General features: G+C 41.5%; 1 protein-coding gene across 1 annotated transcript in view; it reads left to right on the top strand.

Annotated features, from left to right (window-relative positions):
• ITPK1 (inositol-tetrakisphosphate 1-kinase) overlaps nucleotides 1-26,330 on the top strand; it is a 140,666-nt gene that overhangs the window by 26,104 nt on the left and 88,232 nt on the right. Inside the window, exon 3 of the mRNA XM_036384428.2 lies at nucleotides 5,090-5,114. Within this exon, the coding sequence (XP_036240321.1) occupies nucleotides 5,090-5,114 (25 nt within the window). The remainder of the gene's footprint in view (nucleotides 1-5,089; nucleotides 5,115-26,330) is intronic.

The following is a 26,330-nucleotide window of genomic DNA, read 5'->3' as shown; positions in this document are numbered from 1 at the left end:
GAATGTCTGAAGCATTAATGTTGGATGCTTCACTTTGTCATTGCTCTTTCAGGATAAAGGGTTAGTGAGTTTCCAGCTGTATCTTTGCTGTGAAATGCTGGTGACTGTGTGTGTTGTGGGAATTTATGGCACTGCGGGTGAGTACCAGAGCGATGCTGCTGCTGCTCTACCAAGATCCTCTCTTATTTTCTAGTCCCTTTCAGGGCACTTTGTTCTGATACAGCACTCTTAAGAAGCATTTTTATGGCTGTAAATGGGATGATACAATGCTTTGAGGATGTGGAGAACATCAGATGGTTCTATCAAATGTCATGTGTGAATGGGGTGGTGGTGTGAAAACCACTTACGGCGTTGTAGCGTCTGATGTATGAGGGCTTCTATTAGTTGGACCATTCCCTGTTTATACAAACAAGGAAGAAATGCACAATGTGGCTGCCTTCTGTGGGGTTTTATCCTACTTGAAAGGTCTTCCTTGACAGCTCAAAGTCTTGGGGTTTTTTCAGCCCACCTAAAGAGCGCTTAGAGTTTGAAGTGAGATGTTTGCTCTCCTGTACTGCATGAGCTGTACCTACCAGACTGTAAAGGTGCACCCTATTGCCATTCTACTTCGGATCTGTGATGCTTTACAGACTGAGGAAATTGAGAACTACCTCCCCCAAATGCCAACTTTTGATCCATTTCAGACATAAAACTTTCCAGAATACAGATTAGTGGGGAAAAGCTTGCTAAAAGGTAAGTGTAGTTGGATAAAAATTAGTAACAATAACTGATGAATTGCCTGCTTGATAATCTGTGTGCAAAGAACCAAGCCACAAAAGGTCCTCCCCTGTTACAGCTGAGTCTGGCCATGTTTCAGATACCCTGTCCATGTGCACTGATGGCTGTGGCTGTGAGCTGGAGCCTCTGGACAGTGAGCACCCCAATATTGAGTTGCTGCTTGGTTTTTTCCCTGATAGACAATAAGTTGGCATCTATCAGTGATGAAAAATAATAAAAGCAAGGATTGTCACGAATATTTAATTTAAAAAATGCAAAGTATTCTGCTGATGGAAAAGCTAAGGGAATTGAGCTGAGCTTGCCTTTATGCCAGGAGGGGAAATGGACTGTCCAGAAGGTTGTGGCTGTCCAGTATTGGCTGGTTTTCAGTGTGGTGGAAAGTCTTAGTGGCTACAGGTTTTTGCTCTGATGCATTAATATTTATAAGCTCCTTTGATGCCACTGTATTGCTTTTCTGTGAAAATGCTTTTTTTTTAATATTAAAGCAATACATTATTATTCTTATTTGCTATTTCTTTACATAGGAAATTTTCAAAGTGTTATCTGAAAAAATTAACTTCACTGCATGTATGATAGAAAGATTGGCTTTTACTTTTAAAATTGTAAATTCCATTTGGCATTTTTCAGTCTGTCACTCAGACCATACAGCAAAATCAATTTACTTAATTTAACCATGACTATGATATACAACCTGATAGTAATTTTTTCTTTTTTAACTATCATTCACTATGATATTCAGGTCCTAGATGCTGTGGGGAATTAGTCCAAAGTGTTTACTTTGGGTGTTTAAAAAAACCCAAGCCAGCTATTCTACATAGTTTGAGGCTCTGGTAAAACATCAATTTCAAGACATTGATTAATGTGCTTTTAGTAACTTGATATTGAATTCTTCTTTAAATCCATACATCATTCCAACTTAAACATGAAGTCAACTAGCATGGTAATTATTTTAATTGCTAATGAACAAAGGGAGGCTTGCATTATCCAGTAGAGTTATTCACTGGTTTCAGGTATAGAACTAATAAGTTGGAACAGGCTTTAGGGATTTATTTGCTATTGCAGACTAATGCAGCAGTTACTTAAATTTCTGGTTTTCCTGTAAATGTTGCAGTGTGTAGATGATATTTGAAATTAGAAGTATTTTAAAATTAATGACCTCTGGGAATGTAGTTTAGAACTGACCATTTTTCAAATGTCTATTCAATGAAAGTAGACAGACACAGTCTCTCTTTGACACAGCTGAGAAGGGAAATACAGCTAATAATGACCTTTCTTTTCTCCTCAGAAAAAGAGATTTGTCAGGACGCAGCTAGGCCAGCTGGGAATGGGAGCCCTTCCCCTGGTAGGCAGTGGCTCACTTTCAGACTGCATGGGAAGCTAGAAAGTCATGGACAACACTATTCTTGAGGGACACAAGAATAGTGGTCAGCACACCAGGTGAAATAGTCATCCCATCATGCCCTGCCTGTCCTGTCCTAAAGAAACAGCCCAAAAGAATGTGCATGAGAATTGTAGGATGTATTTTTCTTACTGGCTTTTTAAAGCACAATAGGAAGAAGTGGTAACTGGCCCATGGCTCTGTCAGACTCCCAGCACAGTTCATTCAGCAACTGTCTTGTCTCCATTGTGTGTCCTGCACAGGCAACCCCTTGTTGGGGAATTATGGCTTCATTCTCTCTGTTTACTCTGTTTTTTGAAGGTCCTAGAGTTTCTTGTGCATAGGATCAGCTTTCTTTCCATGCCTGACCCCAAACCCTTTCCCAGGTGACGTAAGGCAGTGTGTGTGGTTAGATGGTATTGCATGCTTGGTTGCATCAGGGATATCTTCTGCCCTGAGCCTGCTGCTGTGACCTGCCTGGCTGAAAAGCCTGAAGTCACTGGCTTAGGAAATCTTCTGGGCAGAGAATCAGCTAATTACAAAACAGAGGTGCATTGTGGCTTGACATCCTGATTGTTTGGATACTTTTGTTTTTAAAATAACTTATTTTGAAATTATGATATTTTGGTTGAGGATTTTTTCCCAAATTAACTAGTCCTCAAAATGCTTTTATGGTTTCTCGTCTCCTGGGTTTAAGTAGGAAAGGTTCATCATATTTCAGGTAACAAAAAGGACATGCTCCCTCTGAAAAGGGGAAGACCAGCCTACAAGCCAGCCTTGGTAATTGCTTCCTTCTTCCTGTACCTTTTTAAGCACGTGTGGCATTGTACCTAAGAGCAGGCACCCGTCCTCCCCCTGCCTGTGTGCTGTTCTGGCTTCTTCCCTCCTGCTGGGACAGTGCAGTTGGTTCCAGTAAGTCCCAGAACATTTGCAAAGTTCATTCTGGTGGGATTACAGCAACCATTTGGACTGATTCTCTCTCAAATGTGTTTGGCACCCAGCTCACGAATATTTATCTTCCTCAAAGTAGAATAAAGCCTATTCAGTGTGTATGTAGGCATGACAAGAAATGCAGCTTTTGCCATCAGTCACTGTCTTTCCAGGGACTGTGGTGCAGTTTTGTCTGAAGCTTGGTGTATTTCCATGGTAGTTTTGAGTTGTTTTGTTTACTTCAGGGCACACACAGCAAAAATGTTTGATTATTTTAAGTTTTAGCTTAAAATACTTGGAATGCTTCTGAGTAGTCTGCTGCCCTAATTTATGAAATAGCATTCTCCACCTAATTTTTCCTATTTTCTTTGCTTAGCTCTGTGAAAATCACGGTTTCAACAATTTGGCTGTTAACTCTTCTCTACAAGATTCGTATTTTCTTCTCACCACAGAGCTGGAACACATCTGTCCAGCCTCAGGTGATGATCTACAGTAGGGCTTCCCACACCATAATGGCAGTATATTAATCACCCACCACTTACAGCTACTGTTATCTGCAAGAGGGCTTTGAAATTCTTTGCAAGAGGTGCTTGGTTTCATTTTTTCTTTCATTTCCTTGCTGAGCCCTCACAACAGGCTCTCTCCTGTGTGTGTGCATTGAATGCTGCTTCTAGGCCAGAGACACTCCAGACTGGTAAAGTGGAAGAGGGGGCAATTTGTGTCATAGATGCTGATTGATCGCCTGTCCCTTTGGGCAGCCTTGTAATGGCCTCTCAAAAGAAAGACCTACTGTCTTGGGTGGAAAACTGGAGGAGCCATTGTGTATTCAGCAGTGTGCAGCATTTGTGACTGTGGACAACAACACAGACACTCTTAGATAGAAAAGCATTGAGGGCAGAGTTAGGCGGTCCAGTTCTATGACCTCCCCAAAAAAAGGGACTTTGATTTTCACATATGGCGCTAGTGGGCACAAGGAAGAGAGATTCCTGTCTTGTGCTCACTGAGGCTTTTCATTTTTAGGTTAAATTTCCTATGTCTTCAAAGTCAGAAGATTCTAACTTATTTAAATAGCCTGCATGTACAGGGAGGAGGGCATGGAGCAGGAGTGGCTGGGCTTTGTGCCAGGGATTCAGTTCTGCTCTCAAGCCCAGTGCAGAAATGGTTTGTTTTGCTTGATAACTTGTCAAAGGCGGTGACTGGGCATTGTCTGCCTGCATGTACCTGAATCTCAATTCTCATACCATCAGAGTAGACAACTGTCTCTACAGATCTGCCTAAGTTGGCTCTACCAATTGCAGCTCTCAGCATTTTGGTGTATAATTCATAGGCCTCTCCAGTCTCTCATTCCTGGAGATTCAGGATCACTGGAGCAATTCTCCATATGGCCAAAGGCTTGGTCCTTTCTGATAAACCTCAAGTATTTGAACTGTGCTCTTGAAGGAATCAGACTGACTGCAAGTCTTTGAACCTGAAGTCCTGGGTAGCATCCTGTGTACCAAGATGATGGGGGTAGAATAAGGCTGTAAATAAGAGGATAAATGGCTGCAAGGTGCTGTGTTAATTCTCCTTGACATTTATACATGTATCCTTGATTGAAAAGAAAAGATCTGTCAAGCATGCAGAATGTGCTGTGGTGCAATTTGCACTCTCTGAGGGCAGATGAGAAATGAAAACCAAACTAGATCTAATTAAAACTGAGATGCTTCCTCCTTAATATCAGCCACTTCCTACCTGTGCTCACCTGACAGCCCTATCAGTCCCAGCACTGCAGCTGCTTAGTATTCATCTTGGATTACTTCTGGGGACATGAGTCAGAATCTGCCAGAGTGCTTCCTAGACAGGGAATGAACTGAACAAGTGCTTTCCTGAATTTGAATCAGCTTATTAGTGCAGATTTTTATTGTTTGCATTCTAGTATGAAGCAGTGCTTTTCCATTAGTTTTTGTTTTTACATTTTCCCCACATTTCCAACACTAACATTTCCTTTTTTTTTCTTTTTTTCAGGAAAAGAGGCGTAGAAGTAGTGCAGGTGAGTAAAGATTCTATTTCCTTGTAAAGAAGGCTTACGGATTTTAAATGCTGTCATTTGAATGCCAGTATGACCTTGGCTTAATGATTTTTCTTTCCGTTTAGTTCTTTATGACAGATACTGCTTTTGGATAGACAGGATTCCCCTTTTATGAAGCATGTGTTGAACCTACATGTAGTCCAGCTTAATAGGTGCCCTAGTGAATGTGGGAATGCAGTTAGGCTTTTCCTGTGTCTGTCAATTAGTAAGTTCTGGTAGTTGATTAGGTGATGTTACTCTTAATTGCATTCACAGAATGCAATTAACAGAAACAGGATCTGCCCTTTGGAAAAAAAAAAAAAAAGCTATGGCAGAAGGAATGTTCTTGTAACTGAGTGAGCAGAGAAATGATACTAAAGGGCTTTCAAGTTGTGGCCCATCTACAGATAAGTTCAGGTGTTGGCTACATTGGTTCTTTCCCAGCTCTGAATGGTCATATTTCACACAAGATGTTACTTAAAGGATGGTGTCAGCTTATGAAAGGAATTATGTTACATGTCAGTTGTAACACAGAGCACTATAAGCTCTAAAAGATGAAAGGGAAGCATGCTCTTTCTTTCTGGCTTATTTTGTGTACTTAGAAGAGCTGTATGTCATAGGTTTCACTCTTGCTGATACTTACCTGGTGCTCATTTTGAACTCTGAAGTGGTGAGTTCCTCACTGCCCCAATAGAGGTGACAGAAGAGAGAGAAGGAAAATGGTGTGTTAACCTTGCGTAATTAAGGTTGCTCTGAAATCCATGTGGAAGGTGCTTCCCAACACCAGCAGGGAGCAGGAGAAAAGCACTTAACAAAAAATAAATTGAAATATCAGGCCATGTTATTTTAAAGAATCCACTGTCAGAAAAGACTTAAAAAGTCTCATTGCTAGTTAAAATGGAGAGTATATCTTTCAGTTATGAGTAGTTGTCAGAGAACTGCATTGTGTTACAAGGACAAAGGGCATATACTTTGCTGGCTGTATTTAACCTCTCACCACTACAGCATCATCTTCCTTTCCTGTATCCTCCTATTGCTCAGAGCTAAAGGGCAGTTTCTTTCATCAGTTTTGATAATGGCATTACCAGATTGATAAAAACAAACCAACATTTACAAAGCACAGCTTGATCAGGAGCACAGGGAGAAAGCTAGCCCATATTTGTAGGGGACATTATTATTTAATACCTCAGTGTATTACAGTCCAATGCCTGCATGTCATATGTGCCTTGCACCTGCACTGTACATTTATGCTGCAAGGGGCTCATATGAGATGAATTCAGTGATGCATCCATTAGTTGGGCAGAGGGCAGATTCCATTTTACCTCATGGATTAAAGTTATTATCCTTTTATAGGTTTGTGTAGCTTAATGGCTACAAAATTATTGGAAAGTATTTATTTATTGTAGAGCATTTTGGGAAACATTTGGACAGAACTAGACAGGACTTTGTCCCCATAAAAATGCTTTATGCTCTCATAATTTATCATCTCATATTCGACAGTGTGGTTGAGATGTCAGACTGATCTATACTGGGAATTTGTGCCCCAAAGGCATACCTCAGTCCATGGTGCCTGCTGCTCTGCTGGAACAGGATGTATAGAAGTGTGTGATCACCCTTTGCCTATCACTTGCATGTTGCTGCATATATCCCAATGTGCTTCAGCCAGTAGGGAAGGTATCAGGAATGGGCTCTTGCCTTATTCCTTATTGCTAGAAACCTTTGCTTGAGGCACCTTCCATGATCTGTCCCCCTAGCCCTGCTTCTAGATGAAGGATTGTCTTGGTGTCCATCTGGTGCACAAGGTTTATTTGACAGAGGGAATATTGTCTTCCTGTGTCAAGCAGCAGCAGCATTTCTTTGATTTGCTTCCCCTTCTCCTTTAAAGAACCTGTCCTGTTAGAGAGAAACCAGCTCTAGGTCTGACAGTAAGCACGTAAATCAAAACTCAACATACACAGGATGTTTACCTGATTTCTTTTTTACATAAATTCAGAATTTTTCTGAAGTAGACTTGCTTTCCAGTAAGAAGTAGTGAGTTGGAAGGTAAGGTTTAGTTACTGGCTTCTAGAAAGCAAAGCGTGAGGGACTGGTATGTGCTGACTTCTGTGAACATACATCAGATTATACTTTTCCAAAGATGTTTCACAGGAGCAGGAAAGGATTTTCTACTACTAAACCAAAGTCTTGGAAGTCTTCAAATAAGTGCCTGTGTGACTTCTGTTTCCTTCATGCAGGGAGGATTTAGGATAGTCCTCTCTTCTTTGGCTAGACAGATTAAATTCTTTTATTTTGCTTTCTTAGAGCTAATTGTGCTTTATAGATTGAGTGAGCTGCTGCTAGACAGCAATTAACATTTCATGACTTGTGTTCAGGTTTTGTGTTTTGTCTTCTCTCAGACTTCCACTTTCAGCAGAGAGAGTGGTTCCAGGTTTCTATTTTTATTGAGTGGGGAGACATGCACATCCTCCAAAGAGAAATAAAATGAGCAGCACTGGCAGTGGGATGCTAAGCAGGCATTCTCCTTTATCTAGCAGTAAGACCTTAATTAAAGCATCACATTGAAAACAAACAGAAAACCTTTCAACTTGTGTGGTGATAAATAATTGGGGTTTTTAAGAAATACTGATTAATTTCTAACATAATAAGAATTCACTGTGAACTCAAGGTGCAAGAGCTGAAATGTGCAACAATATATAGTACAACTGAGTAACATCCACCAAGCTAGCTGGCTTAGAAGATGGTACAGTAGATTAATTAAATAAAAAGCTTTCAAGGTTATGAACTTTTCAAAGACAGTATGAGTCTGAGCCTGCACCCAAACATTTGGGAGCCCGAATAGGATTAGCTCATTTCTGTTTTTCCGGTGGACATGGCAGAACTGAGTAGAAACATCCTTAAAATCTGGCAGTGCTTTGAATCTAGGTTTGCTTTCTGTAGCTTAAATCTAAGTCAGTGGGGCAGCCACAAACCAGTGTTATATTACAATGAAAAAACCAAAAAAAGCAATTTACTAGCTTTTCAAGATGGGCTCTTAACAGAGAACTGTGCTGCCTCTCTCACCTTATTTTGGGGCATTTGCTTATTTTTTTTAAGCAGGGATCACTTGAGTATCAGGGAGCTTTTTGAATTGGAGTGCTTACTTGTTTGTACCCCATGAGGTGAGGAAGCACTCTTGTTCCAGTTTTGCAGGAGGAGAGACCTGAAGGATGCGTCCCATTTCTCCCAGGGAACCTGTTGCAGTTCCAGCCCCAGGGGTGTTGGGGTCTGTGCTGCAAACCTGTGCTGCAGGAATTTCAGCTGCAGCTCTCTGGGAAGGGCTGTGGGGCCATTAGCTTGTGCTTGTGCTCCTGCACAAAGGCAGGAGCAATGAAAGGCGGTCAGCAGGGCTGGGGCTGCTGGCTCTCTTCCAGTGAAAGGCAGCACCATTTCAGCTGTATTTAAAGTATTCTGAAATGCTCTTGTGGTTCCTGTGGCAGTTCCAAACCTTCTCCTTTCTTACTGGCTCTTCCCACCATTCCCAGCTGCCTGCTCAGCTGGCGTGGCTTGACCTGGTGGCCAGAGAAGGGTAGAGATGCCCTGAACAGGTGACAGACATGACCAAAGCCCATCTGCCATGGCCTGCAGGCAGTTGCTAGGCAGGCAGCAGCTGGCAAGGCTGAGGCAGAACAGCTCCTGTGCTGGCATTGGGGTGACTTGCCAGAAAATGCTTAAACTGAAGCATTTCTTAATAAATTCTTTCATCACTCTTTCAAGGGGAAGACTGCTTACAAAGCTATGCAGTGGATGGCTGATGAGGTATTTATCATTAAAAAAAACTATTTTCTGTAATGGCATCTACAAATAAGGTTTTTATATAGTGTCTTAAAAGCTGCTTCTGATCTTGTTCAATTTCCAGTCCTCCATCATTCAAATTAGCGGAGGGCAAAATTTAGGATTGAAAATTGTCAGTTCAGTTTCTTATGACTGCAGTCTGGTAAGGGAGAGAAAGAACATTACCTTGTTTTTCAGGAAAAATCTGTTGGCTTAGTTTGAAGAATGTAAGAGTGAAAACATGTGCACTGAAGTGGAAATCATCACAAGTACCTCTGATAGAGACATGCATTTATTTTTGTTTCACAAGCTATGCAAAACCAGAATAATTAGCTGCAGCCCTTTGGCTTCTGACAAATTGTCAGTTTGGTTTTTGTGTGACAGAGTTTGGAGCCTTTGTATTTCTCGTGACTTCAAAGCTGTTTCCAGCACTTCCACACCCAAACTTTCCTTGAGCTCTTGCTCACATTTTTTAATTCTAAAATAGTGAAGATTCCCTATTTTGGGGTGGGTGATTTTGCATCAAATGAATGCTAGTGCCCTTCTATCATAGAAGGATGTTCTAGTCAGTTGGCTATGAAAGTGGGATTAGTTGTATTTCAAACTGCATGCTTTTTCATAGGAGTGGGAGATGAAGGAGAGCATGTTTTCTGATTGTAGTAGTTACAATGGTCTCAACTGCTGTCTTGTTTTTCCCCCAACTTTCTGGGAATAGAGATACTTGAAATCTTTTACTTTGGAAAAGACGACTGTCCTTTGAGACATGGGTTTTCTTGAAGCCTGCAAAGGAGAATTCAGGGTGCCCTCCACACTATTTAATTCTTCAATCAAAGTGAAATACTAATGACAATGGTTTCTACTATTTGTTGCTAGGGAACTGTTGTTTTCTAGAAATGGGGCGAGGTTTATTTTCACATGAAGTATTAATGGAGTAAGCTTGAAACAGCAGTGTTCTAACCAAGAAAAGGAGCTTGTAAAATATATATTTGGTAGCATATACAGAAAGATGTGACTGGAAAACTTCCAAAGCAAGCAAGGTTGTTGAGATGTTGGAGAGTTGGCCCTCTAGCACTGGGAGAAGAAAGTTTATTTTTACACGCATGCCAGGCCTTCAGTGAAGTGCATGTTTTCCTGAGAATGGCAGCCTGCTTTGCCTTCAGTGCATTTTTGGAAGTGATGCTATAGAGGCTCTCCAGCCCTTCCCAGTCTGGATTATGTTAGGTACTTTGCATGTGTTTGAAGGTGGGGGACCACTGTTAAAATCTTGGAAAGATCCTGATACTTCTTAGTGTCAGTGCTACAAAGGGTGTGCTAAGCACACAAAGTAGGATCTTCCAAAAAAGTGCATTAATGTCAATTTGAACCCAGAAACGGCAGAAATGTGGAAGAACAAATCCCAGGCAGAATCCTCCCCCTGGTTCCTCTCAGTAGGGGAGATCCTTCTGTGTGAGACCTTTGTGGCAGCAGAGCAGCAGCATTGCCCAGCAGGAATGCAGCACAGGTTCCAGTGCAGGGAGAGATGACTTTGGCACGATGCTTTACATTGCATCAGCACACTGGTCACTGAGGTACAGCATGGGCCTTTCTGGTCCACTGGGGAAGAAGAATAAATACACATCTGTTTAGGCAGGGAAGGAAGACAAAACTATGGAACATTCTCACCATGTGGATTAAGCAGATTAAATGGACAACAAACACTTATTCCTAAAAATTAGTCAGAGTAAGCCAAACAAATCAAATTGCATTTATTTTCACTTTTGGTGAGTGAGAGAGAGAGAACCATGAAGAAATTCTTGTGTCTCAGAGAGAGTCTCTTACTGACTGGTTTGACTGCTTTCTTTTGATGGTGAATCCCAGGAGCCTCGGAGAGGTGTGGGTTCTGCAGTTAGTTGCAGACAGCACCTGTGTGTGAAAACATTACTAAGATTTAGAAATGTGTAACTAATGCATAATGAATGGCTGTCAGGTTGGAGCTTGTACTGTTCTGGTCTATGGAGCCAGCTCTGCCCAGCACCTTTGTCTTCCCCCTTTTCCTTGGTATATACTGATGAGGCAGTGATTCCTAACAGTGCTAAAGGCAGGGAGCTGGGAAGTCCTGAGTGAACATCCAGTCCCTCTGGGACCTCTCCCAAAGATTTTGGTGGCTGTAATGGGATTGAAATTGCAGTGGGGAATTGCCTTGCTTTGTCACTTACTGCAGGCACTTTAGGCAAGTCCCTTATAAATTCTGCTTCTGTTTCCTAACAAAGGTAATATTCCACATAGTGGAATGCTATTTAAGTTACTTTCAGATATCTAAATGGATAGATTTAAAGACAAATGAGTATGTGAAGGAAAACAGGGCTGTTGATTTCTGAAGACTGGTGTATAATATTCATTCTGTCATTAGCCTATGTCTTCCCAGATACTTCTTCCAAAGCTTCATAAATCTCTCATCAAGAAATGGTATGGATAAAGTAAGACCCTCAAAGAAATGCTGGCTTGTAAAATTACTTGCCTCTTTTTTGAGCATACAGTCCCAGTCTTTGCACAAAATGACTATTAGTCAGTGCTTTTTTTGAATCATGATTATTGCAAGTGCCTGTTGGCCAACAAAGACTTGGCTTTGAGTCTGCATTAAACAATAGAATTATTTGTCTCACTGGATGCAGGTGTTGTGATATGGTATCAAAACAGGCACATGGATTGTGTTCAGAGGCACATGATTCAGGAAATGCCTTATTTTAAAACCAACCTGTCTCATTTGTGGTTTTGCTGAAACTGCACACTCAGTGTTGAAGTACAAATATGCATGTAGCTCTTTTGACCTTTTCTGAAGGTTTTTCTTGGAGTAGGAAGGATGGGGAGTTAATATGATACCATGACAAGGGTGACTGTATCTCTGGCCCTGTACCTTCCCAGATGAATGCCCTAGCCTTTGTATGTTTTGGGGGTGAAGTCATGCAGTTCTCTGCTCTGTCAGAGTTGCAAGCTTATTCCTGTCACAGCAGCTGTAACCTTGCCTTCAGTCCTGGGGTTTGGTTCCACAGAGATGTTTTTTAGGAGCAATGACTCATGTACCCACTGTAGCTCAGACTTCCAGAAGCTTTATAGAGAGAATATCATCAGAACAGTGGAGGAGGCTGTATGTGTGCCTGTCCTCCTCAGTGAGGGTGCTGGTAGGTCTGCAGAAGATCAGTGGAGCTTGAGGAAGTCTTTTCAGTGTATGTTGACTCTTCTTTCTCCAGCTTCTGCAAGACTTACTCCTTTGATCTGTGGCTTGAGATAATTGTATCTGAAAATATTGCATGCTTGTTTGCTCTTCTGGCATTTCATAATTAAAGGAGATAAACATATTAATGTTGCAAGAGTGAGTGGTTCCAACAAAACCTGGTGCTTAAAGACATAAGCCCTAAAGTTTCTTAGGTTTTCCTGTATTTGGTCTTTAGCCTTAAGCTAGAGAAACTCCTAATGCATGCACTTTAGCTGCCTCTATATAAAACAGAGCACAATCAAACACAGCAAAAACTGGAAATGTTTTCCTCAACCTCATTGCCTTTAGGAAATAGAGCAGAAGACAGAAGAGTGCCTACAACTTAACTAGGGTAGCTGAACTTCTGCCCCATCCCCTTTTTTTCTCTCCAAGGGGCACTGTGTTTTAAGGGTGATGTCTTATGCTAGAGTAAGTATTTATTTTTCACTTTAATTCTGCATTTCTGGTGAAAGCAATACACTTGGTTTTTCTTTTAATTTCATTTTGCAAAGGTGTAGACCTCTTTGCAGTATGTCTAAACGTAGACAGATCAGACAGAAAGGGTTTCTGCATCTGTTGTAGGAGTTTTCTGTGCCTTTGGTTGTTACTTTGCAGTATCTCTGTGGTGGTTTGAAAATAGCTTGGTTTTTGGTGAAGAGGAAAAAGGGTCAGCCATGGAAGTGCCTCTAATATTGACCTTTTGATGGAAAATACTTCTGGATTTTCAACAGTTTTATTTTTAATCGCTTTCAATTTTTCGGTAAAATTTACTAATGGTAATTTTGCATGGTACCAAAAGCAGTGCAATTAATAATGTAGGGTGGAAATTGTTGAATCTAGGATTTAATTTTGAGGAAGACAGGAGATTACCAGGAGAAATTTAGATGATTATAAGCATAATTTCTCGAAAGTGAGATAGAAGTAGTTTATCCCAGATGTGTGTTTCTTTAGCATAAAGTCACAGAGCTGTAGTATGTTAATTTTTAATTTTTTTTTCAACCCTTTCCCTCATATGATTTGTCACAAAGGAGTCTGCTGCTGCAGCTTTCCAAATGAGATCAGTGTGGTTTTCTACTATGCCAGGAGCAATGGTGGGCAACCACACTTAATAAATGGATTGGAATAGTCATTGGATACCTAAGGGCATTGATCTGCCCTAAGCAGTCCCTTAGCACCTGATGGAAGTAGACCTTTCTTTTGGAAAGCTCTTTACAAAGAGAAGGTTGAGGGCAAGAGTTAACTTTATTCCCATAGACTGGAGGGGTAACCTGGAGAGAAGCTTTCTCCAGCAGGTTCCTGTGGGTCTCTCTCTTGCTTCTTCTTCAGGGAAGAAACTTAAAGACAGTGTGCTACTGACATAGTCATGAATGTATATAAATCCCAAGCCAGAGGAACCACAAAAGCCATCCAGCTTTGTGCAGTGCCTGAGAGGCAGCTTTGTTCATGGGAGTCACGGTTTGTGCTCTGCTGCTTCTCCTCCAGCTCACCTGCCCACAGAGCCGGGTGATTTTGTTCCCAGGAGGCTCCGTATCCAGGTGTGCTTTCTGTGTCTCAGCTGTGCATTAAAAACACAGCAAACCCAGCCTGACTTCAGTGTGCAGATTCATTGCTGAAATGGTGATGCCATAGTACATTTTACTTTAATGGTTCTTTTCTTATGTTTAGGTTATTTTTGTCAAAAGGAGTCAAAAGAATTATTTGTTGCCCATATTATAGGTGAATAAAAGCCTGTCAAGAGAACTTGTCTGCTGTGCTTTTGGTTGAAGTTTGCTTATCAGCTTGTAGGATCCTAAGGCAATGCTGTCAGCTAACCAGTCAGAAAGGTATCTCACATTTCAGTCATGATTTAAAGGAAAAAGATCAAATTGAGAGTGGTGCTGCTTTGAAAACTGGCACAACAGAGCTTACAGGTGGGAGAGCAGGAACTACACCTATATACAAAACCATAAAATGCTTCTGTCATTGCTGAGTAATGGACTTACCTTACACTGTTTTTTGGTTGCTATTTTAGGATCCATGATAGTTCAGTGTCTTACTAGAATTCACTGATCAATTTTTCAACATGAGCTTCCTTCAGTAATTTATAGTTGCCTCATTTAATTTCCCACTTGGCATGCTTCCTTGAATAAGATCATGTCTAATTTAAAGTTGTTATACATGTTAACTTATACATAGTGTGCTTGTTTGAGTGTGTGTTTTAAGGTGAGCATTCAGTAGTTAGTGAGGGCTTTTTTACAAAAAAACTATTTCTCCTCCTGGTACCTTGCCAAAGTGCAGAGTAGTTATTTACTGTGTTTTGACAGAATCATCCCAGCACGGGATGGAAAAGATGCCATTGGGACTGAGCTAATACTGTAAAAGACTGAAATGTAAGGAAAACAACTGTTGTAGAGGAATTTTTGGCTGACTTTGCAATCTGAAAAGCTTTTTAAGCTTTGTTTTTTTCATATTTTGTTGATTGGAGCTAAGAGCTTCCTTTACTCAAAGGTCTAAGTGCGTCTGAAATATTTTTCTTGTACCAGAAGCTTCTTTGCACAGCTGCAGTGTCCTGTAACCTCAGTGGCATAGCCAGTGTTAAATTGTTTCTCTCCTTACTGATGGCAAGATTAGAGAACAGGCTGACTGCTTTCTGTGGAGAATTTATGTTGATGGCAGAGACGGTCGTTTTGCACTTCAGGTTAGCTTGGAAAATGTTCTTTCCTGTGACCTAGATGAGCTTATTTTGTAATACCCTTTCCTTTATGATAACAACCGTTTAAGTGGCTGAAAAAAGAACAGCAGCTATAAAGAGGGAAACACAACTTTTTAAGTACAAAGCAGTTTGAAACTGAGTTCATGAGCCTGTTGTGATGACTTACTTACCATGCAAGACTTAATAGCTGGTTAGCTGGTTATCAGTGAAGTAAGTGACTAAAAAGGAGGTGGAGATAGCACTTGTTCCCTGCTGATGACAGATCCTTCCACTGGTCCCTGCTCCTGATAGTTTTTCCACTTCTGAGCCAAAAAGGGCAGGTTAGAGTTGATGACCCTCCATTGGCCAGAGGACCTTTTTTCTACCAGTAAAGGGCCATGTTCTCACACTGCTTTCAGTTCCTGTTGGGTGAGGAAACTGCACCCTGGTGGTCGATCTTGTCTGACAGGTGTGTGGAATGCTCAGGTTCTCTGTTTTCTTTTGATAAATGCTGTGATTGCTTTTCTTCAAAGTAGCTGCCTGCTGAGTCTCTTCTTAGCTTCTTCAACCTGCTTGTACAATTAAATCAACGCATTTCTACTTTTTCTGTGCTTCCAAAAATCTGAATCTTTTACCTACTTTATTCTTTAACTCTGTCTAGCCTCTGTTCTAGGTCTGCCTTTTCAAGGCATCAAGTGAGTGTGCAGAAGTGGATGCACACAGAAGCTGTGTTGGCTCTGTGAGCACTGTGTGCCACATAGTTGTGATTATGCTGTGCCTGAGCAGGTACAGCACCCTCAGGGACCAGGACAGTGCTGCTGCTTGTGCTATGGCATGTTCAGTCTATGCAGTGCCTTTTAAAGGCCTGTTGGTGTTAAGTCTTTTTACTAGTAAAGTTTAGTGCAGCTAGCCCGTTGTACAACAGCTCAATGGGTTTACTTCTGTATTAATGTAGAGTAGGTTTGACTTCAAAATAATACAGGGAAGGAAAGAGGCTAGTGAGGTACCTGATGGCAGTAGGTAGTTGGTGTAGTGGAAGCTTTGAAGGCAAGTGGAATTGCATTTTCCAGCTGTCTCTTCAACTTCTGTCTTTTCACGGTCCTTTCTTCTGAAGTGGCAAAGTGCTGACTTAGACACAAGAAAGGTTTAAATGATGCTTTCAGCAAGTCTGTTTTCACCACACTCCTGGCTTTGCTTACTATGTCTCTGCACTGCCAACCACTAAATACCCTTGTGTGCAAGGAGGACCTCTCCAGGCAGGAATGGAAGAGGGAGTGCCTCACCCAACTCTAGTCCCAGTGAAACGCCAACTAGAAGCACTGATGCTGCAGGTGAAGAGCCTCTTGCTCAATTTGGAGGGACTGAGTTCAAACCAAAGGCAGGTGTGGGTGGCCCACTGTCCTTAAACCACATTGGACTTGAAAGTTGTTCTTATGTGGTTGCTAAGCCATGGTCACACCCCAGGAGCTGTGGTAGTCCTGAGTTAGTGGAGATTATTGTCAAGTGTCCTGTACTTTCTTAGCAGCTAGTAAAGGGGTCCTTTGGTGTTTTTATAGCTCATGCCTCTGTGACACTATTAGTGTGTTCTTTTCAAAGCAGTGAATCTGACTGCTTTTGCCTTTTCCATAAATCTGAATATACCCAGTTTTGGAGGGTTGTTTTTTATAACTACTGTCCAAGACTCCTAGAGGGGGTACAGCCTAACTCTGCTTACAGCAAAAGCGATTTTGAAGTCATGCTATGCTGTCTTTTTGTTTAAGGAATCAGAATGCAAATGCAGCATAATCATGCATGAAAAATGATCTGTCCATGGAAATGCTGTCTTGATGGTCTACTTTGTTACTGCCCAGATATGTCAGTCTGTAGCCAAGTTTTGGTGCAGTAATACCATCAAGTTAATGTTTAAAAGAAGAGCTGACAGAGTTTACTTCATCTTCAGTAAAGAGAAGTACTAAGCATAGTTGTTGATGACTGGGAATTTTAATTCCTTACAAATTTTCTTAGGATTGATGTGCTGCAACTTTATTTATTGAATCTCTCAGGATTGTTTATGATTTTGTCTCAAGAACTTGGTGTGTTTGCAGAGGATCACTTAGCAACAGTCCATGGCACGGTGACATGCTCATGCTAGTAGGATGAAGTGTAAAACAATGAGGAAACACCCAGAAACACCAAGTAAATAGAAATTTATAGCAAAACAAAGTGGCTCACTTACTGAACAGTTCCACATTGATGTGGAGAGGCTTGTAAAATTCTTTACTTAGATGTTTGTAATCTTGATCTCATGATGCTCTCTGCTTGTGTAGATGTTCATAGTCATGGGACATCTCCAGTTGTTATAATGGAGCATCTCCTGAGTATTTAAAATAGAAGGAACTATTTGATATAGAAACAACTCATACTTTAATCTGTTAAGTCTTCTTAATTAGTGCTCCACCAAGTAATAGATAAGGAATAAAAGTTCCGTGGAAGGGTCTGGGATCTAGACTGCTTTTCCAACTTTACAGCTTTACACTCTTTGTACAGCTCTAAGACACTTCTGCTTCTAATAATCAATATTTCTTTTCCTGTGGTGGGGATTTTTTCTTGCTTAGGTTTGAGATTCTCTTTGATTGAAAGGTATTATAAGTTCAGGTCTGAATATCTGCATATTGCAGGCCTTTTATTATTGTATATTGATACCAATAATGTGCTTGACTTAAATTACTTCCAAGCACTACCATGGAAAGGGACCTGGGGGTCCCTGGTGGATGGCAAGCTGAATATGAGTCAGCAGTGCCCTGGCAGCCTGAGGGCCAAGTGTGTCCTGGGAGCATCAGGCACAGCATCACCAGCCAGGCAAGGGAGAGGATTGTCCTGCTCTGCTCTGCGCTGGGACAGCCTCATCTCGGGTCCTAGGGGCAGTTCTGGGTGCCACATATAAAAAAGCCATCAAGCTGTTAGAGAGTGTCCATAGAAGGCCACAAAGACAGAGATTTTGAAGAGCAAATTTCAAACTTCAGACCACTCTTTGCACCAGCTCTGCAACCTTCTTTGTTCCCCTTCAGAAACATCTGCGCTGTGGTGTTCAGAACAGGCTGTACTGAAGGACCTGTGTTTGGAGCCTGTCCTGTGCTTGTCCTTGTACTTGAAAGTTGTCTGGAGGCAAGCCAGCTCCTCATTTTAAGGTTGCAAAATTGTGCTAGTATATCAGAGGACTGGCTTTGTTCTCCATGGGTCTTACTAGCCTCCTGAGCCCTGTGCCATATCAGCGACGCCAGGCAGCATCCCCAGCAGAGCCAGCGTGCATCTGCTTTGGCTGTGGAAAGAAGAGGCAAATTGTGCATGTCTCTGCCCCTAAGTGACCACAGACCTGCCCAACATGTGTTAATCCATCCAAGTACAGCACTGGCTTGTCTGTTTCTGTAGAGAGAGCACTGGTGATGAGAAGCCTCCTGCTTTGTGATGAGCTTCTTTGGATGGTTCCCTCTAAACTTCTTGTCTCCCTTCTGCTCCTTGCTAGCTGCATACCCTGCTTACTCTGCTGTGTTTGTCACACCTTGTTCCCTGCACTGGGACGGGCATGAGTGTGCCTTGCCACCAGGGTGTGGCTGTAAGCTATGGTGCCACCTCTTAGCTGGAGGTGGCAGCCTCAGTGTTTCAGCACTTGATGTTGCATCCTGCAGCCAACCTCACTGAGGAGTCCTGCCTCCTGGACCACTGCTGAATGCTGAATTACAGTCTGACCCCAGTTCTAATCTTCTGAAGGACAAATGTGGCAGAGCTAAAGCTGCCAACACTACATTTTTCATAAGTTCCCTTAGATTTTGAAAGGTGATTTTCTTTTTTAAGGCATAGACGGTGTAGTGAGAACATGAAATTTGTAGTACTGCAATGAAACTGAGGTGCTCTAGTAAGGGGAAATAATCATTAAAAGATTGTATTAGGTATCAAATTAGCTTCACAGTTAGTAAAAACTGTTCAAAATAATGATTTTATTATTTCCACAAACACAAGTATTCCATCAGGTTAGTTATGATGGAGGTCATGGTGAGGGGAAGTTCTGTGCCTTGGGTCATAGGACAAGTCAGATGACAGACCATACTGGTCCTTCTTATATCTGAAGTCTGAAGTAGTTTGCGAAGTAATGAGCCTGCTTTTCAACGATGCTGACCAGCTGCTGCTGAGATTTTTCATGCAAAAAACCAAGTGCTCTGGTTTTTTAGCTATTTCTTTGGGGTGTAAATAAGAATGCAGCAGCCCACTCTGCACAGATGTGTGTGTGAGAATCTCATCCCATCTGTCCACCCGTCCTACAAAGAATTTTAGCTGAAAATTTTTTTTCAATGAATTCCATTATTGAATGATGACAGATTTTCTGATCATCTTTACTGTTAAACTGCTTGTGTTTCTGTTGTTCTAGACCTCTTCTATTACTTGGTGATGCAAATGTGCACAAGTGACTTGTACTTTTGGGGCACAGGGAGGCAGAGCCTCTCAGTCTGCCTACTGAAGCTAATCCATTGGTGTCCTTCCCTCTGTGAACATTCCTAGAAATTGCTGTACTGTTTTGGCCATATTTGAGGGACTTTTCTAGCCTCAGAGCAAAACATAATACAATGCAATAGCCTGTATTATGCTTTACTAAGTAACATTATTTTGTTATTTGTGTTTCTCATGGCTCTATTAAAAAAAATACTACATTGTGAATCTGCTATAGGAATTTGGCTTTATGATCCTTGTGGGTCCCTTCTAATTCAGGATATTCTATGATATCCTGATACTTAATGGCAGTTCAGTCGAATAAAACTAAAATTACAAGCTTTTAATGTTTCAGTGATTATACTTTTATTCCTTTGCAGTTAATGAGGTACCACCATATGCAGGGGAACATGCATACTCCATAGACATACTAGGGATGTGGTAGGGAAAGAAGGCTTGTAATACTAATTTCAGGATGAAAACTTCCTTTTTTTAATGAGATAATTTCAGTATTCAGTGAGGGATTTTAGTTCTGTGGGAACTGGTCAAATATAACAGACATAAATATAGAAGGCAAGTAGCATGGCAACTTGGAGAACCTCTGCCCCCATAATATAAAAAAAACCCAAACACACCAACATTATTGCTGCATTTTTAGTATGCTTTTTTGAGAGTCTGAAGGGGTGAGGGTGTGAGAGACTGCTCTCTTCAATAATGTAGAGAGACTTCGTAAAAACCTTTTCTGTAGTCTGGTACATCCTGTGGTCCAAGGAGTGGCTCTGGGCAGGAGCTATGGGAGTGCTCCTGTGGTATAGCTGGGAAAGTGAAGTTGCAGGAGTAGCCTTTGTAGGTACCATCTTTTCCACCTGGACTGGGTGATCTGCTAAAGAGCATCAAATATGTACTTAGGTTGCTAATCTGGATCAAAGTCAATCCCAGTGTGTCCTCCTTTCCTAATTTTCCTAGGAAGATTCATGCTAACACAAGTGTGGGCCTGTGACTCAGCCATGCCTCCCATTCCATTTTAAAATACGATATATTTTAAGTAGAGCAGTCCCAGACCTGGTTTTGAAGATACCACCCATTTTCTCCAGAACTCAGGACAGCCTTTGGATTCTGAAATAGCAAACTAATGTAATGAGCTTGAAATGTCTAAAAAAGGGAAAACTGCAAAAGAAAAGTTTTATTACCAAAAAAATGAAGGTCTGCCTTCCTGCAAGCACAGGATGAAGAGGGGAAACTTTATACTGCTGGTAAAAATAATTCCCTTGCTGTTGCTTCCTAAAGTAAAATCCAACCAAATAAAAAAAAACCCAACAGAGTAAGTGAAATAAATTGTTAACTCTATTGCTGTCACCTTTATAGTAGCTAGTTAGGTTATGTCTAACTGCCTTGTGTCAGTCTGAGATATAAATATAAGTGATAAAATGCACTTTATTGGATGTGCTGGAAATTAATTGCTGTTAGGTCTTAGTTTTTTCTCATCATGTTTCCCATAGAAGGAGACAGCTTGAAAGGGACCCATTTTTCATGAGCTATTTTTATTACTTAAAAGTTACTTGAAGCACTTATTTGAGGCATTTATTTTCAGCAGAGAAGAAAACAGCTGAATTCTCCTGTGTATATTCTTAGTTTCTGCTGCAAGGTAAATTCTGCAAAGCCCACAGCCATGGTGGTAATACAGCTGGATTGCAGTGCCTTGCCTCCACAGTGCCAGCTGTGTGAACGTGTGCTCTCTTGGTTTTAACCATAAAACCAGTTCCTGCTATATATTACCAGGATAAATTCAGTGATACTTAGCAGCATGTTTCAGCTACTTTTCCATTTTGCTTTTGTCTATAGGCAATAAAATATTTAACATTGAAATTGCCACTGTTAGCAGGAAAACCAAAGGTGAGACTGCCCCCAGCAAAGTACTCATTGTCTATGCACCCTGGAGATGAGTTGGCTACTTTTAGTGCTTTCTGGGATCATCCTGGGTTTTAGAGTGCATAAGGGAGGAAAGGGAGGAAGGATGATAGATTGCAGTGAGAAAGGATGACAAGCCTTGAAGTCTTATTGTCAATTACTCATGGCAGTAATAAATATGACATGGCATCCTTTCTGTGACTTACCTTTGTCTCTTAGAGCATCTTTACCAGATGTAGATACTCAGTGTTGAAACACCTGACTCAGGATTGTGCTATGGAAGTGCATGTTCCCTAATCCTTGCTGCCTGGCTTCTGCTGAGCCCAGGTTGCCTCTGAAAGCTCTTATCAGACAGTAAATAAATTCAGTTTTGTTTGCAAAGGGAGTTTCCTAATTGCACTGGTAACTTGTTTGGTGTTGAAGTGCATATGCTGGAGAGACTATGAACTTGCCAAATATTGAAAACTGTCACTTCTCAAAGTTTCTTGGTGAAGAGAGAGGCTGATATCCCTTTGTCAGATGAGCTGGACTTTTAGAAGTGCTTGTTGTTGATAGTCAATGCTGGGAAGTGCCTGGAACCACAGAGCACGTTGCAGCACACAGCACTTCCTGAAATACACTTCCATTGGTATGTCTCTGCAAATAGCTGCAGGTCACAGCTATTAAACCTGTGGTTACTCAGCCCTGCTGCTGCAGGATAGTTAATGGGCTGAACTCTAGCTATGATAGGTCTTTCTGTATTACTAGTGGTAATCAGATATACTGTTGTCTTCTGCATTGTGAATGCCACAGAGCTGAGCTGTGTAAGAGCTTGTTAAACCTCCGAATAGATTTATTTGGAAAGCTCTGGTTAAAGCTTGTATGACACATGTCCATAGTAAGCAATATATGAATATTCAGAACATGAACCCTGCAAGCCTGCCTTAGTTAAGGACATAGCAAATGTCTGCAGTCTCTACAGAGTGGAGGAGGCCAGTCATTTTCAAATGCAGGAGGTAATTTTGTTGGCCTTAGTTTCACATTTGGCAGGCTGGCAGGGTGCTGAGCTGAGAGACACCTCAGGGATCAGAGCTGGGCGGGCTGTGGTTCCAGAACTGCTACTGCCTTAGGGAAATACATTTCCTTCTTGTCACCCTATCAGTCCTGGTTAACCCGTTCTGTATAGTGCTCATATTAAGTGTTATCTCTTTTCTAGGGCACAGCACCTTTCAGATGCTGATTCTCTTGCACCTTACCATATGTTTGTCATGGCTGAAAGTAGGGTTGCTCCAGAGCTACCTGGCCTCAGCAGTTCATGAGCTGTGAATCCACACCCTTTATCTTGTGGTAACTTGTTTGCTTGGATGTAACCTAAGAATTTCAAACTAACTGCCTAGGAAATTTAGGTACCTAAAGGTCACAGCTGTGACCTGGAAACCTGAATCCTTATGTTCTCTAGGGTATCTTATCTATGTTTCGCCTTCTTAGTGGAAATTAAACCCTTTTGCCTGTTTTTTTTGTTGCTGGTCACAATGTTTCTTCCAGCATTGTAGTGCTCTTTTTCCTATCAGCTTTGAAAGGTGCAGAAAATAAATTGCTTCCATTCCATGCATTTTGCAAAGATATCAAGTATTGACTTAATCGTGTTTTGGAAAGAGCTGTGGTTTACTTTATGTAAAGCTTCATGTCATACAATTGGAGTTTGTTCTCCTTTTTCTCCCTCCCTCCCATTTGCACTTGAGAAAACTCTCCCAGTTTAGGTCCCACACCCTGCAGCAGAAAGATTTCCTGTATTGCTGGTTGGTCCTTTCTGCATTGTATTACCACAAAGGTGTATTTCTGAGGCACTTACACTTCTGCTTTCACTCAGTATATTCATATTGAGGCAGCCACCTGGGGAGTGAACTTGGCTAAAACATGCAGTGCTGTTTATTATGCTACACACCAATGTAGCACTGCAAGGAATCTTCTGTTTTGATTCCAGTCTTATACCTTTCCCCAAAAGGTGATTTTGGTGTGGAACAGGCTTGCAGGTAAATAAATAAATAAATAAATGAGTACATAAATACCAACTGGTTGCTGGTTTTCTGCTTCCTTTCCCTGCTATTTTATGAAACCCTCAAAAAAATTTTCTGCCAGTCAGAAGTTTCCATTGTGCTGTGTATAACAATCCTCCAGAATCTGAGGAGTGCTTCAAAGGGTTCCCACTCACTCTTAGGAAAGTACTGTACTTTCACAAAATTTCCCTTGGTTCAAGATCTACATATGCCAGGGTTTCCTAGCAGTATTTCAGGCTGATTCAGGTAAAGCCTTTTGCATGTTGATTCATTTTTATAACCAAGTGAATTTGGCAAAACTATGTTGGCATTTTTTGCATATCTTTGATTTTCCTGCTTCTCCTAAAGAACAGTTAGTCCTTTCTGAAAAGGTTCTCAAAGAGCATTCATCTAACTTGTCATCTTTTATTCTTATGTATTGCACTGCTCCTGGGAGTAATCCTCCAGTTGTAGCGTGGTGCTATTTATCCCCCCCAGTGGCATCCCCAGCTGCTGCTTGCCTCTGGCAAAGAAGACAAATGGTTATTGTGTTCTGGAGCCATGCCAGGTCTTCTGTGTCTCCACTTGGTCAGTATTGTTGTGTTTTATTTTGGAGCTAGCAGTGTTTGAATAACACTGGTTTATTTTGAGCCTTTCCTTCTCCATCTCCCCACACTTCCCTCCTCCTCATTAATTTTTTGTTTAGACACCTGGGCTTAGTAAAGGGAGACAGCCCAGCCTGATGAGCTCCTTAGTAACCTGAGAAAATACACTTTGAGCTTGAGGTTTTATAATAATGGTGAAGAAAATGTTTAGTTTTTCGTACAAATTTGGAGATGATTGTTGTCTTTTGTTAAATTATCTTGCTCAGAAGAGAAATGTTAGCAATTTTGAGTAAATCGTTACACTCTAATGTCACTGAGAAGAATGTGAATAAGTAACTCAGCCAGACTTTTATATATGCCTGTCAATATTTGTTTCAGAGTAAACACACCCTCATCAAAATCAGATGACTTCTGTGTTTTTATTGTCTACCCTTAACCTGCGTCTGCAGTGCTCATTTTCTTTGATGATTTAAACAGAATTGCAGCTGTGATGCCTCTGTTACTGCTCTGAATAGCAGGTGGCTTCACAGCTGATCCTCTGCTGAAGGTTGGTTATCCCACACACATACCTGTATAACTCCCTGCCTTGAAAAGCCTGAAGGGGTTCATAGAACCATAGAAGGGTTTGGCTTGGAAGGGACCTTGATAGATCATCTTGCTCCAACCCCCCTGCCATGGACAGGGACACCTTCCACTCGATCAGGCTGCTCAAAGCTCCATCCAGCCTGGCTGTGAACACCTCCAGGGATCAGGCATCCATAACCTCACTGGGCAACCTCTTCCAATGCCTCACACCCTCACAATGAAAAATTCCTTCCTAACATCTAATCTAAACCTGCTCTGTTTCACTTTGAAGCCCTTCCCTTTGGTGTTGTCACTCCATGTCCATATAAGAAGTCCCTTTCAATCTCCCTTGTAGCATCCCTTTATGTTCTGGAAGGCTGCATGAGTAGCTCTCATTTAAGGTGAGCATGTTCCTGTCTTCTCTTCAGCCAGGCCTCATTTGGCAGTCATACCCATAAGTAATGACATGGCCTAGCTAAGAGTGATTAGCAGACTGTCCACTAATTTTCTCAGGGAATTGGGAATGTTTCTTGGTCATCTTCTTATCTGTACATTAGGGAAATTGTTTCTGCGCCAGTGTTGAAAAGGGCATGTTTTGTCAGCATAATTTAAATAATTCTTGGAGGATGTGAAAAGCTTGGAACAGCTGAAATCAGTAAAGAGAAAAAAAATGGAATGGGGTGAAAAATGTAATGTCAAAACTCAAGATCCACTGATAGTGAAATGACTTTCCTTTTTTTAAATTGCACAACTGAAAATGTGGCATTACATGAATATGTTAAATGTAGCTACAACTTTTCTTTCTCCATGTCTTCATCTTACAAGGATCTCTGCTTATGTGTGTGTAGAGATGGGAAAGGAATTTTAAAAAGGCCTTGGACATTCATCTGAACAACAGAAATGCCTGGTCTATCCCTGCCAGATGTCCTAAAATGTATTATTCACTTCTAATTTTAACCTTATCACATAATTTTAAATCTGAGTTTAGCAGCAGCTTGAGCTCAAATTTCAAAGATACTTTGTAAACCAGTATTTTGGTTTATCCAGGTGGTGGGCTGACCCCAGGGGGCAGTTAAGACCCCAGCCAGTCCCTGCTCACTAAGGAGGGCTCAGCTCTCCCAGGTGTGTCCCCTCCCAGCCTCTTGCCCACTCTCAGCACAGGCTGCAGGGGCAGCTTCAGAAGCAGAGGTGGCCTGAGCAGTGTGCAAGCCCTGCTCAGCAATAACTGCAGCACTGGGTGTGTATCAACACTGGTTTTGTCACCAGCTGAAAGCACAGGCTGCTGCTGAGAAGAAAATTAACTCTATCCCTGCCAAACCCAGCACAACCAGTGACTGCCCTAAAGAGTCTTGTTCAGAGATCAGTTCTTCTTCTTCTTCCTTGCAAAAGAAGGAATATTTGGTAGCTTTAGGAACTTAGAGGAACTTTTTCACAGAGAAGCAGCTCCAGAGCCTTCAGCATGCCTTGGGAGCTGGTCAAAGCTTACAATATTGCCCTGAAGTCGGGAAGTAGTAACAGACTCTGCTCCTGGCTAGTTGAAAAAGTAGAATAAAGAAGCTGTGCTTTATCAAGCTACAGGATCCTTGACTTCAGCTGATGTTGCTGAGACCTTAAAAGCTCAACGAGTTGAGATATAATAGAAGAACCTGGGTGTCAGTTCTGTTCTTGTAAGGCTCACAGCTGCTGTAGGTTCATAAGCATGTTTCTGATGTCCTGATCCAGTTTTTAAAGACAGAGTAAAATGGGCTAATGATAAAAATGCACAATGGAGGAAATAGCTTGAAAGGGCTGAAGTGACCTCCTGGGTGGTGAACTTCCAGGTGAGAGCACAACAGATAGTCCAGCTTAAAGGAAGGGAGTCTGCTAAAGCTTATTAAGGTAATGCTGGTAGTAAAGGGACAGAAAGCAAGCCTTCTCAAGGTGAGCCTGATG

The sequence above is a fragment of the Molothrus ater genome, chromosome 6 (genome assembly GCF_012460135.2).
Source record: "Molothrus ater isolate BHLD 08-10-18 breed brown headed cowbird chromosome 6, BPBGC_Mater_1.1, whole genome shotgun sequence".
Taxonomy (NCBI): domain Eukaryota; kingdom Metazoa; phylum Chordata; class Aves; order Passeriformes; family Icteridae; genus Molothrus; species Molothrus ater.
Note: the sequence above shows the minus strand (reverse complement) of the source record. Positions and strands in the feature narration are given on the sequence as shown.